The sequence below is a fragment of the Misgurnus anguillicaudatus genome, chromosome 24 (genome assembly GCF_027580225.2).
Source record: "Misgurnus anguillicaudatus chromosome 24, ASM2758022v2, whole genome shotgun sequence".
Taxonomy (NCBI): Eukaryota; Metazoa; Chordata; class Actinopteri; order Cypriniformes; family Cobitidae; genus Misgurnus; species Misgurnus anguillicaudatus.
The window spans coordinates 19,521,965-19,539,150 of record NC_073360.2 but is presented as its reverse complement, the minus strand read 5'-3'; the positions used below and the strand labels follow the sequence as shown (position 1 = coordinate 19,539,150).

Below are 17,186 nucleotides of genomic sequence, written 5' to 3'. Positions count from 1 at the left end.
GAATTGCGTCAATTTCAGCCTTGATGTGACATCACTAGAGATAGTACTCTGAATCTGTATTGTTGGAACGCAAGCCAATCGGCAAAATACCTTCAAGTTCCTGACGCTTATCAAACTGACCCTCCACGTGGTATGTGTTGACACAGGAGACCAGGATAACCTCTGATAAGAAAGGGCTTTAAATAAGGAACTTGGGTGATATTCTTCCATTTTCTCAACAGCGGGTAAGGGTCAATTATTGCCAGATATTCATTGGATGAAAGTCCTCTATAGATTCATTAACTCATAATCTTGGAGTTGTCTTTTTAAACATATTGCATTATATAGATAATATATTTTTTATAAAAAAAGAGTTAAATAATATGTTAGGTCTTTTATTAAATATCTGTTTGTGTTCTTTGTATTTTCAGACAAGAAGGATAACCTATATCCGTAGAAATGATGTATCTTCAGTTTGTAGGACTGGCTTTGACATTTACTACTATAACAGGTTTGTTGCCTTTTGATCATATTGCATTTACTCTCCTTGCATTATCTTTAAATTTCAAACATTGCACTTCAAATCAAGTTAATAAGAAAATAAAAATTCAGTTATCATTTAATCAAGTTGTTACAAATCTGTATGAGTTTATTTTTTCTGCTGAACACAAATGCAGATATTTATAATCAAGCAGAAAACAGAAGTATTATTGACTTATTTACTAGGAAAACCAAATTCTGTAGATATCAGTGGTGTTTAGTTACAAACAATGGCCAAAATTTCAGCATTTGTGCTTTAGCATCATTTTTTCAGTTTTGTAACAACTTTAAGAGTAAATGATAACAGATTTTAAATTTTTGGCTAAACTATCATTTTAATACTTTCCAAACTATTTAGAAAATAGACATTTAATCCAGGTTATATAGAATTAAATTCTAATTTCAGTTAAATTGCAATGTTGAGTTTACTTCAATATACAAGTACACTTAAAATTAACAAGTTAAGTGAACTTTTTTGTTTAAGTACATTAAATAATCTTAAAGTTTGGTGAACTGAACAATTTAAGTCAAGTCTACATAAGCACCAAGTTAAGTAAACTTAAATATGCGCGTTTTGGGAGACCCAATTACTCAATTAAATTGAGGGAACGAGTTTACTCAAATCATTTGAGTTCAATCAACTTATTAAGGTTTTCAGTGTAGGTAGCAGTAAATATCACAAAATTAACCCTTATTGGATAATGCAAACACATCTAATTTGACACATGAGATTTGACTGATCTGTTGCAACCTATACTTGCATTTCAGCATTTCCACTTAACCATGATACAAGCCGAGAAGCATCATGGAGTTTACAAAGCAACAATCAAGCCATTGACAAAAAAGATTTTGCCAAAGATACAAAGTAAGTTCATTGTTATTGACGATTAAAGAATGCTGCAATAACATGAGCAAAAAAGTCACAGAAATTGTTTGAACTTTGATATGGTTGTTTTTCAGTAGTGGAATGTGGAAAAACCATGTGGTAAGCAGTGACCTTTACTCCCAGGACTCCTTCAACCCCATGGCAGCTGAACTCAGGCATAAGCTGAGCATGGAGTCTGAAAGATTAAGAGCCCGTCTAAAGCAAGAGCTCGCTGAGCTGAGAGAGAGGCTTTCTCCATACCCCAGCCACCCGAAACACACATTGGCCAGTGTTAAAGACTTCCTTGCTCCCTTCACCAAGCAGCTCCAGACGTCTCTCCAGTCAAACACCCAGGAACTCTGCGAGAAACTCAGTCTGAACCTTCAGGACCTAAACCCAGATGAAGCTACGCTCTACCAGGAGGCCGTGCAGAAGATCACTCTTGCGCTGGATGAAAGCCACCAAAAAAGGACGGCAGCCTTTGAGAACTTTAAAACGAAAGCCTTTGAAGCTGTGGAGGAGGAAAAAGACAGCAGTGGAAAGGAACTCTGGGAGGAGGTGACCGCCAGACTGGGACAGGAAGTCTGCACCTTCAGTCTGGAGATACAAGGCAAGGTGGCCGCTCTAAAGATAGCTTTGGCTGGTCATCTTGCCTCGACACTTCCACCAAGAAATGTGATGGCTACAAAAGTGGAGCAGTTTTGTCAGAATTCATCAGTTCGGAATGAACAGTTCATTTTAAATTTAGATCAACAAATGATCGCTCTACAAGAAAAGCAGAATAATGGTGAGTCATCAGCTGGTTTTCATCAGATAAACCTAGAATCTATACAGGAGGATTTCTCAACTAGAATTTCAGCCCTATTAGAGGACATCGTACACACCCTAAATTAAAAAAGACTCCTTTCCATTCAGAAATACAATGTAAATAGCATTTTATGCAATGTTTGAATGTTAACTGTAACTTATGTAAAGCACTATCTTTGTTTGCAAGTCTCAAGTGACAATTACGATGCTTTCATTTATTGCAGCAGATTTATTAAAAATGTTTTGTATTATTTTTTTCATGTGTATACTGTATAGAATATAAAGCATTTGAATAAAGATGTATTTCTACATAGCTGAATGAATACATGTTGTCTATTGATCATTGCTTAACAAAGTCAATTCTCTACACAGTTGATGAAGTCACATTACATTACAGAAAAGCAGCAAGTCATTGGCTATACAAGCAGTGTGCATGATAACCTTATAGAAATGATCAAATCACATCATTAAAAGAAGTTATCAAAAATTTACAATAAGATTATTGGTAATTGTGATCATCCACAGTTAGTTCCTCTCATTAATGCAGATTTGTCTACAACATATATAATACATGACTATGCCTTGCATCTTTCTACTGAGCGCACAGCTGCCAAATGTTTACTGGACTACCCAACGCTGTCTGAACAGATTATAATATGCTAAATAGGCATTATGCAAAGCAGCCTTAGTTTGTGATCAGACATCTTTTTTAGTTATATCAAATTAAACTTCATTCAGAAGGTGAGTTCACTTAATGGAAAACCTGCGGCAGACCTCCAGACCAGTAAAACTTCTTCAACACAAACCATCCACCCATAACCAGCAACATGGAACCAGCGGTGGCCAGTATGACCCCAACCACGACTCCAGCCATGTTTACATTGTTTCTGTCCAATGACTCACTGGCACCTGACGCACAAGAGAAAACAAACATTTGCATTTAATGTTACTGTAAATTCTAGCTGAAATGTTTATATTTTAAAGGGGACATTTAACAAGACGTTTTTAAGATGTGAAATAAATCTTCAGTGTCCTCAGAGTACGTATGTGAAATTTTAGCTCAAAATATCATATAAATAATTTATTATAGCATGTTAAAATTGCCGCTTTGTAGGTGTGGGCAAAAATGTGCCGTTTTTAGGTGTCCTTTTAAATGCAAATTAGCTGATATCTGCACTAAATGGCAGTGCCGTGGTTGGATAGTGCAGAATAAGGGGTGGTATTATCCCCTTTTGACATCACAGGGGAGCCAAATTTTAATGAACTAATTTTTCACATGCTTGCAGAGAATGGTTTACCAAAACCGGGTTGATTTTTTCACATCAACTAGGTTGATAGAAGCACTGGGGACCCAATTATAGCACTATAACATGGAAAAAATCAAATTTTAATGATATGTCCCCTTTAATGAATTATTATCAGACAGAATGGTTGCTTGGGATTGTTTTAAATGTTATGATGTTAAAGTGCAATATTATTATTGAAATATAAAGTTCAGAGGATAATCTCATACCATAGGCAGATGGAGAGGGAGAGACACTCTCTGCAGGATCAAAAAATACACAATTATTAGGCATAGCAACATCTTTTTGTCATTACAAATTAAATTAAGCCCCTATTAAGATACCCAAAGCTTATGTGTGCCTAAAATAACTTTACAAAAAATATACCCATTTTGTTCAAGCCCATTTTTGTTTATTTTCTCAAAACAAAACAAAAAGAATTTGCATGTATTTTTCAAGTTGGCTAAATCATATAAATTCATACAAAGTGAATCATACAAAAATGTACAATTAAAAAACTATAACGAAGCTCCAACCCTAACCCCAACGTCACAGAGGCGAAAGCAAATTGTACAAAAATACACAAATGCGACCAAATGAATTAATATGAATTAGAAAACTCTTAAAACATGAATTCCAATAAGATTGATACAACAAAATTAGATGATGAATTTCAAGACCACACCCCAAAAATACCAACAATTCTGCTAAAATATTATCCTTGTCACGTTCAATTTAAATAAAAGTTTGACAACAATGCTGGTGAAAGTCATTGGTTCTCCCAAAAATACTGATCTGACGGAAAGTCGTGTTTTAGTCACGCAAAATTTGATCAATTTACTCGTGTCCATGGCACGAAACTCAGCCCCTTTCCATGCCCTGAGCACAAATGTCTTGTTCGTGACACTCGCAGTTTAGTTTTTCATGTGCACTGCACGACTTTCTTTTTCGTTTAATTTTATGTATTGTTTTCTCATTGTTTTTTTCTTCTTACCATTGTCGCTTGGGGTTGGGGTTTGAATCACCTTCTGTTAAATTTTTAGACATTCTAACCCAAACCCCAACTCCAAGTGGAATAGTTTTAAATGCGGAAGAAAAACATGTAGAAACCAATACATAAAAGTACACCCTAACCCAAACCCAACCGACAAAATAGGGGGTGAAAATTTTGAAAACAAAACATAAAATGACACAAAAAAGAAAGTTGTGCCACGGACACAAAGAAACTATTTATAGAAATTAGTGCGAGTATGTCACAAAAAAAGACATTCGTGCACAAGACACGAAAAAAAGCAGAACTTTGTGCCATGGACACAAATAAACTGATAAAATTTTGTGTGAATAAAAAATGACTTTCCGTGAGATCGTGTTGGGTTCTCATGTATCACGTGACCAATCACAGCACAGTAATATTTGATGGCAGAGAGAAAGATATTCAACAATCTTCATCTTTTGTGTTTTATATAGAAAAGAAAAATATAAGGTTGAAACAGCATAAAGGAAAAATCCGATCAGATAAAATTGCCATTTTGGATGAACTATTGGGTGATAATGCAAGCTTTATCTTCTGTGTATCTTCTGCATACTTACTGAGTGCTTGAGTATACAGAGGACCCAAAGACACTGTAGCAGATTCTTTTGCTTCTGATCCAAAAGGCTCTAGTGCCCTTCGCCTCCTTTTACCCGAGTTGCAAGTCTGCACAAACGTAAGATGTTAATCTTAAGATGGATCATTAGTGTTAATGATTTTTTAAATTTATTTGATATATTTGTAATCAGTTATATTCAACAGTAAAGGCTTATTTACATTAAGTAGCTCTTGACACTTATTTGGCTCACAAAGTCGGAGTATACAGTGCAGGTATATAGTGGACTGTTCTTGATCCCGGTGTTCCACAAAGCGAAAAGCTTCAAAGGAAAATCTGGAATACTTGGAGTGGCCATTATGAATGACTGTTGTCCTGTTCTCTATACCACACCTTAGATTAAATATAAGAGAAAAAGTGTTGCAATCAAATACACAAAATCAACAAGACTTATGGACATCAGAATCCTTAACAGTAAACAAATGAGAGCTAAACTATACTAAGCAGTGGCAGCGTATGACTACTCTTCCAAGGGGTGCAAATTCAAAATAAGTCTTCGGAGTGTCACGTGTGTTGCTCGTGTTTTCAAAATATGTGTTTGTTGCATCATGTGAACCAAGTGCATCACGTGTTTCGTCAAAATAAGTGCCTGCTGCACACGCGTCAAACCCGTTTATGATAAAATAGACGCTCAAGTTCACAAAATACACGCAAGACACTCCCTTAACAGTAAACTCTGATTACGCATGATATTATGCGATTATCTGGCAACGCAAGCGTTTCTTTTATCATAAACCCTTTGCCCTTTGCAGCAGGCACTTATTTTGACAAGACACGTGATGCACACAGGTTCACTCGACGCACCAAACACATATTTTGAAATTACGAACCACACACATGACGGGCTACATACATGTTGTGACGAACTTCGCATTGTACGCCCTAAAAAAAAGAAGTTACCGGCCGCCACTGATACTAGCAATATCATATATAGATTGTAGACAGACTACACATGACATACTGTTGGTGTATAACTTACCCGGTAAAGAAGTTATACTGTCTGTTGTTGGAAAGATTATAAGGTGAAGGGGTGGCAAAGCAGTGGTCCAGCAGAACATTAAAACTAAAGATGGAAAAGCATTGTAAATGGTATTTCAAAAAACTATATGCTAATACTTAAAAAGTAGTGTGATATTCTTACCTTCCAGTGAGATTGATAGCTTTAACTTCAACGTAGACCTTAGTGCGCAATTCTAACCCTGTTGGTGGAACCACTAATGGATACGTAAAATCTGTGCTCTGTCAAAGATATAGACAATGGTATCTATTAAAATAAAAATATTTTGCAGAATGATCGGATGATACCTAAAAAGACAAACTTACATTGTAGACCCTCATTCTGAGAGTATCAATGAAACTTCCATTGTTATCACTTGTGGCCACTGAAACCGATGAGCTGCATGAAGGATTATCAAGAGTCAGACCTTGTGTATTCATGCAAGTATGCAGTGTGAATGGTTGATATCTTGATACTTACGCTACAATTTGAGTGTTGTTGATGAGATATTCCAGCGGGTACCGGCAAGAGAAGTGGTAGTAGAGGTCTGTGGAGTAACTTACAACACCCTCGGCAGAGCTGGGTGTATCTATGAAGCCCGTGATAATGACGGACTGAATGCTGGAGAACATGCTGAACGGACCGGAGGAGCTGGGCACCTCATCTACAATCTATTAACATACAGTACAGAGGTGTAATTTTTTGTAGTTAAAATAACAGAGAACAATACAGCAGTGGTGGCTCGTGACTGCTCATCCGAGGGGCGCTAATTCAAAATATGTGTCTTTTGTGTGGTTCCCTTTTCAAAAGATGTGTTCTGCGCGTCGAGAGATCCTGTGTGCATCACGTGTTTTGTCAAAAAATACGTTTATGATAAAAGAGATGCTCACGTTCACAAAATACACCCAAGACACTCCCTTAACACTAAACTCTGATTACGCATGAGATTATGCGAGGATCTGGCAAACGCGAGCGTCTTTTTTATCATAAACCCTTTAGCATAAGGTGACCAGACGTCCCCGTTTTCCGGGGACAGTCCCGCTTTTTGGTGTTCTGTCCCCGACTGAAGCTGTCCCCGGAAATGTCCCCATTTTACAGCATGTCCAAAACAACCAGCAAATACACTGAAAAACCCGCTCAACATAGCGTTTGTAGTACCAGACCGGAGCAATCATGTAATGATTATTTTCACCAGCAGAGGGGGTCGCGAGCTACTTATTACTTGCGCACGCCACTGATTTAGCGATGAAGAATTTACAACGAGACACATGAGAAAGCATCATTATCATCAATCAAGTTATCATAAGATATGAAAACAGTTAAAGTTATCGGGGCTTAAGGTACTAACTACTCCTGTTAAATGACAAAATGACCTAAGAATATAAGTCTAATTTTTAGACCAACATATCAAATTTGTGCTTAAAACAAGCAAAATATTTTTTGCATGTTTTAAGCACAAATTCACTTAAAAAAATTTTGTCTTAAAGCTACAAAAGCTTTCTTGGGGGATTTGGCTTATCAAGAAGGTGCATCTTGTTTAAAGATTTTTTTGATGTTTGGACTGAAAATAAGACAAAAATACTATTAAGTAAGAAGAAAGTAATTTTTTGCAGGGAACCCACAACAATAAAAAAAGAAAACTTAAAAAAAAAAACATTTTGTCCCCATTTTTTAATTCATGGATAACAAAAAACGAGATTTTAATGATATTTTCACCATTTAACTAGGAAATGTCCCCGGTTTTCATTTTAAAAATCTGGTCACCTTACTTTAGCAGGCACTTATTTTGACAAGACACGTGATGCACACAGGATCTCTCGACGGGCAGAACACATATTTTGAAAAAAGGAACCACACACATGACGGGCTACATACATGTTGTGACGAATTTCGCATCAAGCGCCTTCGAAAAAAGAAGTCAACGGCTGCCACTGCAATGCAGTACAAGGAAATTTACTTGAGAAGCCAAACTGCATAAAAAATAAAGATACTTAATATAAAAAATGCATCACTGATAGAAAATAGTTTTAGTTTTTTAGCATAAATCTAACAAAACGTGTTCCTGTAGCTCAATTGGTATGCATGCATTAGCAGTGCAACAGTTTATAAGTTCGAATCCCAGGGAACACACATAGTGATAAAATGTACACCTTTTGCACACCTGCCAAATGCATAAACGTAAAAGTAGTCAATTCATAAATCATAAATATGTTAGCAAGAAAATCACCCCGTTTAGTTTCACATTTATGTTTTCTCTTGATAGAAAGAAAGAAAAAATGATCTCACACCTGCAGTGATTGTCTACATGGATTCTCCTGAGTGTGATTGATAGGCAGCTGGTAGCGAATGACAGGCGGGTTCACACTGGTGTCAATTGTACCCATGCACTGGGTATTATTGCGTTCCCCATTCAGGGCCAGGCCGCTGGGATCGAAGCCTGCCCACTGAGCTGTGCACAGGTTAACCTCCAGTAAAATTGTACCGGTGCCACACTGTACCTTCAGGTCACTGTTATCTAGATAACAATGCTGGTGTTAGTGCTCGGCAGTTAGCAGAGAATGAAAGGCTGAAGGGCCAGAGACTTACCTGGAACCCGGTTATACTCCACCGAGCAGTTAAAAGACTGAACTGACTGCAGGACAGCGGCCAGCACACAGAGGCAGACACACAGCATCATACTGCAGCACAGAAATACATTCAGAAGATCAGGGTTGCCAAATTAAAAATGAAAATACTGTACTCACTAAAATATATAATTACAATGTTATTATTTCGGATCAGGTTTATTCTAATTTAAAGCAGATGATATTTTTATATTATTATATACCATACCTTACCTGTTTAACTCCTGGAGTGGGACTGCACAAAATATGAGACAGGTGGTTGAATGCTTATTATATATCATTAGACCCCAAAAGAAAGTGAATAGAGCTGGGAGTGTCTCATACTCTGTTTACTCTGTGTAGGATTACTTTAAGTGACAGGTCAACAATGACAGTCGTGCAATAGGTGATAGTATTTTTTACACATACCCAAGGGACACCCGTTGTGTTATTTTCAGCTGATAAGTCATGGTACTGTCATTATAAAGGTAGACTATGAAAAACAGTGATTACTTTGACCAGTCTGGTGATTTCTTGCGTAAACTAGGTGTCCAAAGATCTATATTTAATATAATTAAAATAATATAATTTGTCATTTTCAAAATTATAATTTATTTTATGTGTAATTAAAGCAAAACTTTAATTTTATTAAATTGCAATAATTAAAAAAGAATACCTAAAGTAGCATTTATTTTTCCATAACAATGTTCAATTACAAATCTTTGAAGAGAGAATTATATGTTAATTGCGTATAAATCATTTAAAACATAAAAATGTTGCATGAGAACAGAACAACAATGAAGCACATTATTAATACAAGAAATGTGATAATGTGCCACAAGGTATGAAACACAGGATGCCAAAAATAGTTTTTGTTCACCTGGTTGAATAGTTTTTGAGCAACATCTGCTGAAGGCTTGAGGGTTTTAGTTTTGACTGAGTGATGATGGTATTATCTGACAAAAATCTGTGAATAAAGCACTGTTTGTGCCAAAAGCCCCTTGGTCAGAGAACATATTTCACATAATATACCTAGATGTGCCACACCTTAATGATTTCCTAACATGCTATGCTGAATAAAATAACTGCTTTCAGTTCAGTTCTATAGTAAATGTGGATCCATTATTCCTTAATTTTATTGTTACATTTTATGAATCCATATGACTGAAGGGTCACTCCAAACATTGAAAGGTTTTTATTGTATGATTTTAAAAGACATTTTGAAATGTAAAAATTGTATTTGAAGTATAATAATCTTACATAGTAAAGTTTTACGGGGGCACTTTGTACTTATAAATCATAATTCATAAATTTAGCATCTCTGTAAAATCTGTGTTCCTGGGCCCGTTTTCATAAAGAATCTTAATGCAAAAAGTAGCTCCTAGTGACGCAATTCTAAGAAAATTCTTAGAAATGTGGGCGTTTACTCTTAAAATGAAAGAAAAAATCCTAGTAACGAAAAAAGTAATTCAGAAAGCATCTTAACCCTTAAAAGAGGTCTTAAGGTCAAAATTGTTAGGAGCACGGACGAGAACTTTTAAGAGGCTTAAGAGTTTTTTTTAGCAGTCGGGAAAGTGTACAAAACACAAAGAGGGAGACAAAAAATGTTGCGCACAATGCATGACAGTAAGTTAATAACATGCAACACATTAGATCGTACAGGAATCATGTTTGTGACTGATCTTATTAGAGACATAATAATATAATATAGCTCCAGAAATAAAAGTAATCACTACATTAACTACAGTGACAGATTCGGTTACTAGAAAAAATGCAACTATGCAGCAAAGAGGATTTAGGTCTGTTACAGACGTCTATAAAACAAAGTAATCACGCAAATTTACAGAACCTTGTGTCGCTGTTTATTTCCTAATACGTTAAGTACATTAACAGCATATATATATATATGGTTGGATAGTGCAGATTAAGGGGCGGTATTATCCCCTTCTGACATCACAAGGGGAGCCAAATTGTAATGACCTATTTATTAACATGCTTGAAAAGAATGGTTTACCAAAACTAAAGCCCTATTCGGACGGGATTAGTTTTACAGGGGGACCTCTGAGAAAATCGTGCTTCTCAGAGGTCCTCTGTGTTTTTAATCCCGTCCGAATCGGCCATGTATGTGTTTTTCTCTGACGACCTCCGTAAAAATTCCAGAGCAATTTACCTACTGTTTTTCCGCCGAACTCAGAGGTCCTCTGAGAAATTTAAACCCCGTCCGGATGCAAATGTCTGTGTTTGCCCGCAATATCTTTTAAAAAAGCGGTTCATTTCGTGTTTTGGCCAACGTGATCTGCCGTAAGGTCTTACTAATGCGCGTATTAAAGTAATTAAATCAAGACGAGCTGAATATCATACACTGTTAAGACTAAACACTGTAATATCATTAACATTATAAGAAACTCCGTTCAAAGTTGTTCAACTCCGGAATGGTAATGTTAATTAATAAAGATATAAAATTTTATTAATCATTATTTCTTCATTTCTTTGTGTTTGTTTTAAGCAGACAGTTATATAAAACACGTAGGCTAACGTTACTTTAGTAGGATTTGTATATTTTATTTTGATTTGTTAAAATTAAAATAATACATTACATGTTCTGTCATAATTTTACATTTAAAGCAAAATATTTAACATTACAAACACGCGTATCCAGAGCACGTGCTACTGCAACACCCAAATGCATGAAACAGACACTCCCATCTCTGGAATAGCCTGCATCATTTTAATCCCGTCCGAATCGGTACATAAAATCACAGACGTCCTGAAACTCTGAAACTCAAACGTCGTTTGGAAAACTAATCCCGTCCGAATAGTGCTTAAGTTACTTTGTTTTCACATTTTCTAGGTTGATAGAAGCACTAGGGGCCCAATTATAGCACTTAAAGGGCGTTTTGCAGGTAAAATTTTTCAACGAATTTGTGCAATTTGCTTGTTGATAATAAACATTTAAACTGTTATCCATTGTATTTTATGTTGTTGGGTATCACAAAACCCGAAAAAGTATGAAAAAGTACAGCAATTTGCAATGATTCTCCTTTCCCTCACAACGCACTGTATGACGTCACGCTGGGGAGAGAACTGACCAAAGCCGCCTTGAGAGCATTGAGAATGACTATAGAAAGACGAGTAAAGTACAGTTCTGATAGCGCAGATAATAGATAAATACATACATACATACATACATACATAGATAGATAGATACATAGATAGATAGATAGATAGATAGATAAGATAGATAGACAGATAGATAGACAGACAGACAGATGGATAGGCTAGTATAGAGAGATAGGCAGACAGCCAGATAGCATAAGGTTAGCATATCTTCGTGTAGAAAGTAAACAAACAATTAACATACTCGTGCATGCTGGCTTGAGGGGGTCCATGATCCTGCCTGAAATTGGTGTAACTTTATGCGATCTTCAGCACAAACGGTTTTGGCAGCATGTCTCTAATCCTGGAAGGTGAGTGAAGCACGTCACGTCTGTTCGCGGGGACCAGCGACCCAAACGCACTCACTTTCACAGCCAGTAGCGGAATGGCAATCGAGAGAGTCGGGACTTTCCCGGGCCGATCTGATAATAGTTATACATTTCGAGTTATATTAGCAACACCGTCTGGGGGCGTGATGTGTGCCGGTTCCCGCAGCCCGCTGGTCAAACTGTGCCTCTCTGCTCAATAAAGTATATAAAAGTGCTCAACCTGTTCGGCAGGTCCAAACATGTACAGGATTTATAAAAATACGGTGATCAATGAGCGGTTCCTCCTCAAATGGCTTAGCCTGTCGTGATGTAAAAAGCCGCCGAACGCCTGTTTATTACAGTATGTATGCGGTCGGATCCGAGTGTGCTGCAGCTGCTGACTGCTGCTGCGTATAAAATGATCGTGTGATTCGTTATAATCGCATAAACAATATAACAAAGCATCCTTTTATTTCACAAAACAATATATTTGAGATATTATTTGATAGACTAGTAAGTGTGGATTAAGGATGTTTAAAAATCTCTAGCCTGGTGGTCAGGACATGAATGGATCAAATCAGCAGATTTGCGAAGTTTTATTTATCTCCACATATATCATAAATAATAATTAGCAAGGTAACTTTGCAGTATAACACATTATATATTTCCTACGATGTATATATGATTTCCAAATTATATACGTAAGTATTAAACAGCAATAAATGTCTCATCTATCTCTATGGCTCTGGCTGAGTCTTTCTTCACTTCTACCCAACGTGACGTCATCGCAGAATTGCGTTAAAAAAAACCGTTAATACCAAAAACGTAAAAATAGTGGTCTTTAAGACCATTTTTGAGACATTTTAAAAATTATACACATATCTTGAGTGATTTATGTACCCATTAATCGACAGTGGTGGTTAACCTGCAACATACACTTTAAACATGGAAAAGTCAAATTTTCATGATATGTCCCCTTTAAAATGCTTTCTAATGTGAAATCTATTAGTATTGGTGTCCCTCAAGGTTGCGTTTGCTCTCATATTTTGTTTACTTAATATATAAACGATTGTTCTTGTAGAAGGGTCATTCTATGAAAATGGTGGTTGTTGAACAAACAACTTTTTAAAAATGTAATTCTTTTTTATACCAAAACTTATAGTCAGATAATAGTTAACCTCTTAACATTATAAATCAACTTAAATGACAGCTTAATGTATTTTTATATTTTTACTACATTACATTAAAAAATGCTTGTGCTGCTTTTTCGTCACTGGTGTTACATATATTTTAAAAAAGCTACGTCAGCTGCCACAGGACAAACATGTCATCATCGGAGACAACGTGGTAAAAAAAAATTGTCCATTAAGGGCTTCTGTAGAAAAATGACGGCACGAAATGGCAACTTCCATGTTAGGGGACCCTCTGTGTATGTAGATAAAAAGGTAATAAAAACATAACAGTTCATTATATTAGGTCTTTAAACACCCCTGATAATATATTTTTGTATATTATTTTGCATTTCTGTCAAGAGATCCTTCTAAAAATTACACACTGCACTTTTAACTTCATGAGGCAGAGGCACTGCAAGAACCGACAGTGGATGATATCAAACACAGCGAGAGCGAATCAAGAAATCATATAGAGGAGTCTGCTTATCAGTCGTTCTCTTGATGTCATCCGCCTGCGGTTCCTGCAGCAGAAGCTCCGCATAAAGTCGAACTCACCTTACAACTTTACTTAATGCTGTCAGTAGTGATTGTCCGACTAGCGCACGTGGATTTAGCAGTTAATGGAGGCCCCCCTCCAAGCTTGAGGCCCTAGGCATTTGCCTACTCTGCCTATAGCTAGTGCCGGCCCTGCCAATATTGCAGCAATAATATTAATTTACATCACTAACAACAAAATTTTTTGTAAAATGGTGACAATGACCTTTAATTTGCGAAATATACATTTTTATTTAACTACAGTTCTGAATTTTTATTCAAATACCCAGACGACACAGCCACGCATTGAATCTTTGGATAGCCAAGGCTGTGAAGGATCCATCTATGGATCCTGGGTTTCATTTGGAGGCTGCAGGTTAAGGAGCCTTTGTTGCGGCCAGGTGATGTCATTGGCCTTCAAATACGGCCTTGGACAGTCCCTGAAATGGGATGCACCCATGCAATTAGGTTATTTAACTTTCCCCCCCTAAATAATTCCTAATGTTATTCACTTTAATATATGGGTTGCAATTTCACAATAAAGGTGGAACATGTTTTGACATGATTTATTGTCATGATTCTGCCCTCTTGTCCTTGTTTTAGTCCTAGGCTGTGTTCCACTCCAGTTTTAGACACGCACTTGCGAACTTCCCTAAACACTTCCCCTCGGGGGAATCCCTGTCGCCATTTTGAAGTGCGTTCCACTTTGTTAAGTGGACAAGGAAAGTTTATATGGGGCTGGTTTCCACTCTAGTTTTAGACACGCACTCGCAAACTTCCCTAAACACTTCCCCTCGAGGGAATCCCTGTTGCCATTTTGAAGTGCATTCCACTTCGTCAAGTGGACAAGAGAAGGTTATTTTGACAGACCCTCGCTCCGTCGATTTTGACTAAGGGAGCAAGTCTACCTCATATGTACACTTCAGGTCTGGCTTCAGGCAGTTCCAAATACCACAATGCAACACAATTGTGACGTCACTTCAGCAGCTTGCGCTTGGCACAGTTCAAATGATGAAGGGGAAAGAAGTTCACACCTGTAAGTTAGGGCATTCCATTTGAACTCATTTCAAGTGTTCTGCCAGTAGCAGTAGTGGGCACTCTTAAAATGTAAGCATTGACGTACATCCGAGTGAACAAGACTGAGGGAAGTTAGCGAGGGAAGGTCATAAAAAAACTGGAACGCAGCCCTAGTCTTGAGGCAGAGTCATGACAAGCATATGTTGGCCCTGTCACCAAATGGCACACTCCGGACTTGTGGTCCTCCTCAGAGTCCACACTTTGATGACATCATAGAGTGCATACTTTTGGGATCCTTGATGCGAGTCCACGTGGGTACACCGGAGTCGAATTTTGGGATAGATTTGAGCGTCAAGCCAAAAATAGGAAGAGAAGTTGCCCATCAATGAGTAAATTTACATACACAGAATAGACGGATAACTATCAAAAATCTGCTTATTATAAAAAATGCGTTTTCATGCGTTTACATGCAAATCAATAAATCGGCTATGCAGACAATTGCATTTACATGGGACTTGAAAATTTGTCAGGTTTCTCGCAGGTAGTGACGTCATCACCTATAGTACATAATAGTCGATCAAAAAGCCGACGGCATATCGGTCTTAAGCTATATTGTTTTATCTCTTTTCATGTCTCCAGAACCTGTAAATATAACATCAGTTTTTTATTTTCGCAGTTTCTCTGCCAACTGCTTTAGTAGTGCAGAGACTTTTATGCGTTACTTTGCGCTTACATCTGTCTGACGTTTATCTTTCACACGCGGAAACATGCGCACGTGGACAAAACCGTTAGAAAGACGGTTAAGGTGTTTACATGCCACACGAAATCAGGGTAATGAGCGTAAAACTACCTGTGCCGATCGTTTTATGCTTACGCCGTTTATGGTCTTCCCCGATTAAAGAAAACTGTTTTACGCGTTTACATGACCCCACGTGTTATCAGTTTTTCGAGCATAATCGGCTTAAGACTGTGCATGTAAACGCACTCAGTGTGAACTCCTCCCTTCCGTTGTCTGATTGGTCTGATTGCTCTTTCGCAAGGACCTCTGGGTTGGTAAAGTGGGCGAAGCAAAGGTGGCGCCATTTGGGACAGGGACGTTTTGTGGCAGAAGATGGCTTCATGATTGTCATCTGTTCCCCTCTTGATTTGCTCCTGTATTAAATGCCCTTCTGTTTGCTTGCGGTCTTGTGCTGATTCTATTTTGCCTATTAAAGTACCTGTGCATAGTGTAGCTGTGCCAAGTCTAAGTTTTCCTGTTATCAAGTCTATAGTTTTGTGTTAGTGTAGTCACTTCTTTGTTGTGTTTATCTGTTCCTTGTTATTTGCCCCCTCGTGGGTTGTTATTTTCTGTTTTACTGTTATTAAAAGTCTGTGTTCACTCAAGTCAGCATCTGGGTTCTCTCTCTCTCTCCTTTCTGGAGAAACATGACATCGATCTTGGTTTCATTTTTTTAAATCACAAAAACCTGTATTGTGTGTAGAATATTTATATGCACTGTATTTCATGTCATCGTGGGAGTTTTTAGACCTGACAGAATCTGAAACACTTCCGTTTGAAAGTTAAAACATGACAAGTGACACACTGTATGTCAGAGCATTTTCTGAACATAGTACAATACTGTCATCTGCTGGTAAATTCCAATATTACTATCATACATAGCATTGCAATATATTTGTAAAAAAGAATGTTTACATCATCTTGCATTCACTAGTGCAAATTTGATGGTAGTGCACATTTAAAATTCACAAGCCCTTGGTAATAAGCTTTAATTGTTGTGTTTATTATACTACTATAGTATTATAAATATTCTATTTATCCCTTTTAGTAGTACAAAGACAATATAATAAGGGGCCTTGGGGTGTTTGGTATGAGCTTTACCCTGAAGTTTGATAAGCTCAGCTCTAAATGATACAATCAATTAAAATAATTGTTTAAAAATGATGTACAACATTTAAAACCTTGGCTCAGTGTTGACTATCTCAAATTTATAACAAGTCTTGCCACTAGTCACCTGACTTTGCTCACACATCATGACATCAAGACAAAGTTATTTCATTTCAAACAGCTGACAGCTGAGGTCATTAAAAATAATTGCAGTGGATCTAGTGACTTTTTAAACACATCTTAGTTGGTTGCTCACTATTTTCCAGTTATAATATCTAAATTCGGGTTATAGAAAATGCATTGAATTTAATAAGATAAGCTTTAATTTCCATTCTATATGCATGTGCAATAAATATACATGCTGCAGCACCACCACAAGGTCACACAAGTTTAA

The 17,186-nt window shown here is 37.0% G+C and overlaps 2 protein-coding genes across 2 annotated transcripts; one reads left to right on the top strand and one right to left on the bottom strand.

Moving 5' to 3' along the window:
* Positions 1-161: 161 nt before the first annotated feature.
* LOC129437977 (uncharacterized) lies at positions 162-2,514 on the top strand. Its single transcript, XM_055196414.2, has 4 exons — positions 162-224; positions 411-490; positions 1,288-1,384; positions 1,480-2,514. The coding sequence occupies exons 2-4, from the start codon at positions 439-441 to the stop codon at positions 2,276-2,278; spliced, it is 948 nt and encodes a 315-aa protein (XP_055052389.2). The 5' UTR covers positions 162-224; positions 411-438; the 3' UTR covers positions 2,279-2,514.
* On the bottom strand, positions 2,367-8,854 carry LOC129437976 (zona pellucida-like domain-containing protein 1). The gene is made up of 10 exons (XM_055196413.2): positions 8,704-8,854; positions 8,406-8,632; positions 6,598-6,788; positions 6,444-6,516; positions 6,262-6,359; positions 6,100-6,183; positions 5,282-5,453; positions 5,065-5,170; positions 3,705-3,734; positions 2,367-3,100 (listed from the first exon to the last, which is right to left on the bottom strand). The coding sequence occupies exons 1-10, from the start codon at positions 8,792-8,794 to the stop codon at positions 2,943-2,945; spliced, it is 1,230 nt and encodes a 409-aa protein (XP_055052388.2). The 5' UTR covers positions 8,795-8,854; the 3' UTR covers positions 2,367-2,942.
* Positions 8,855-17,186: the final 8,332 nt, after the last annotated feature.

What these genes read in the sequence shown, in the direction of transcription:
- LOC129437976 (XM_055196413.2), bottom strand. Translation starts at nt 8,794, where the DNA reads ATGATGCTGTGTGTCTGCCTCTGTGTGCTGGCCGCTGTCCTGCAGTCA. An exon ending in CAGTATAACTTCTTTACCGG is followed by an intron (nt 5,454 to 6,099) that starts GTAAGTTATACA and finishes ATTTAATCTAAG; the next exon opens with GTGTGGTATAGAGAACAGGA. An exon ending in AGTGTCAAGAGCTACTTAAT is followed by an intron (nt 5,171 to 5,281) that starts GTAAATAAGCCT and finishes ACGTTTGTGCAG; the next exon opens with ACTTGCAACTCGGGTAAAAG.
- LOC129437977 (XM_055196414.2), top strand. Translation starts at nt 439, where the DNA reads ATGATGTATCTTCAGTTTGTAGGACTGGCTTTGACATTTACTACTATA. An exon ending in GACATTTACTACTATAACAG is followed by an intron (nt 491 to 1,287) that starts GTTTGTTGCCTT and finishes CTTGCATTTCAG; the next exon opens with CATTTCCACTTAACCATGAT. An exon ending in GATTTTGCCAAAGATACAAA is followed by an intron (nt 1,385 to 1,479) that starts GTAAGTTCATTG and finishes GTTGTTTTTCAG; the next exon opens with TAGTGGAATGTGGAAAAACC.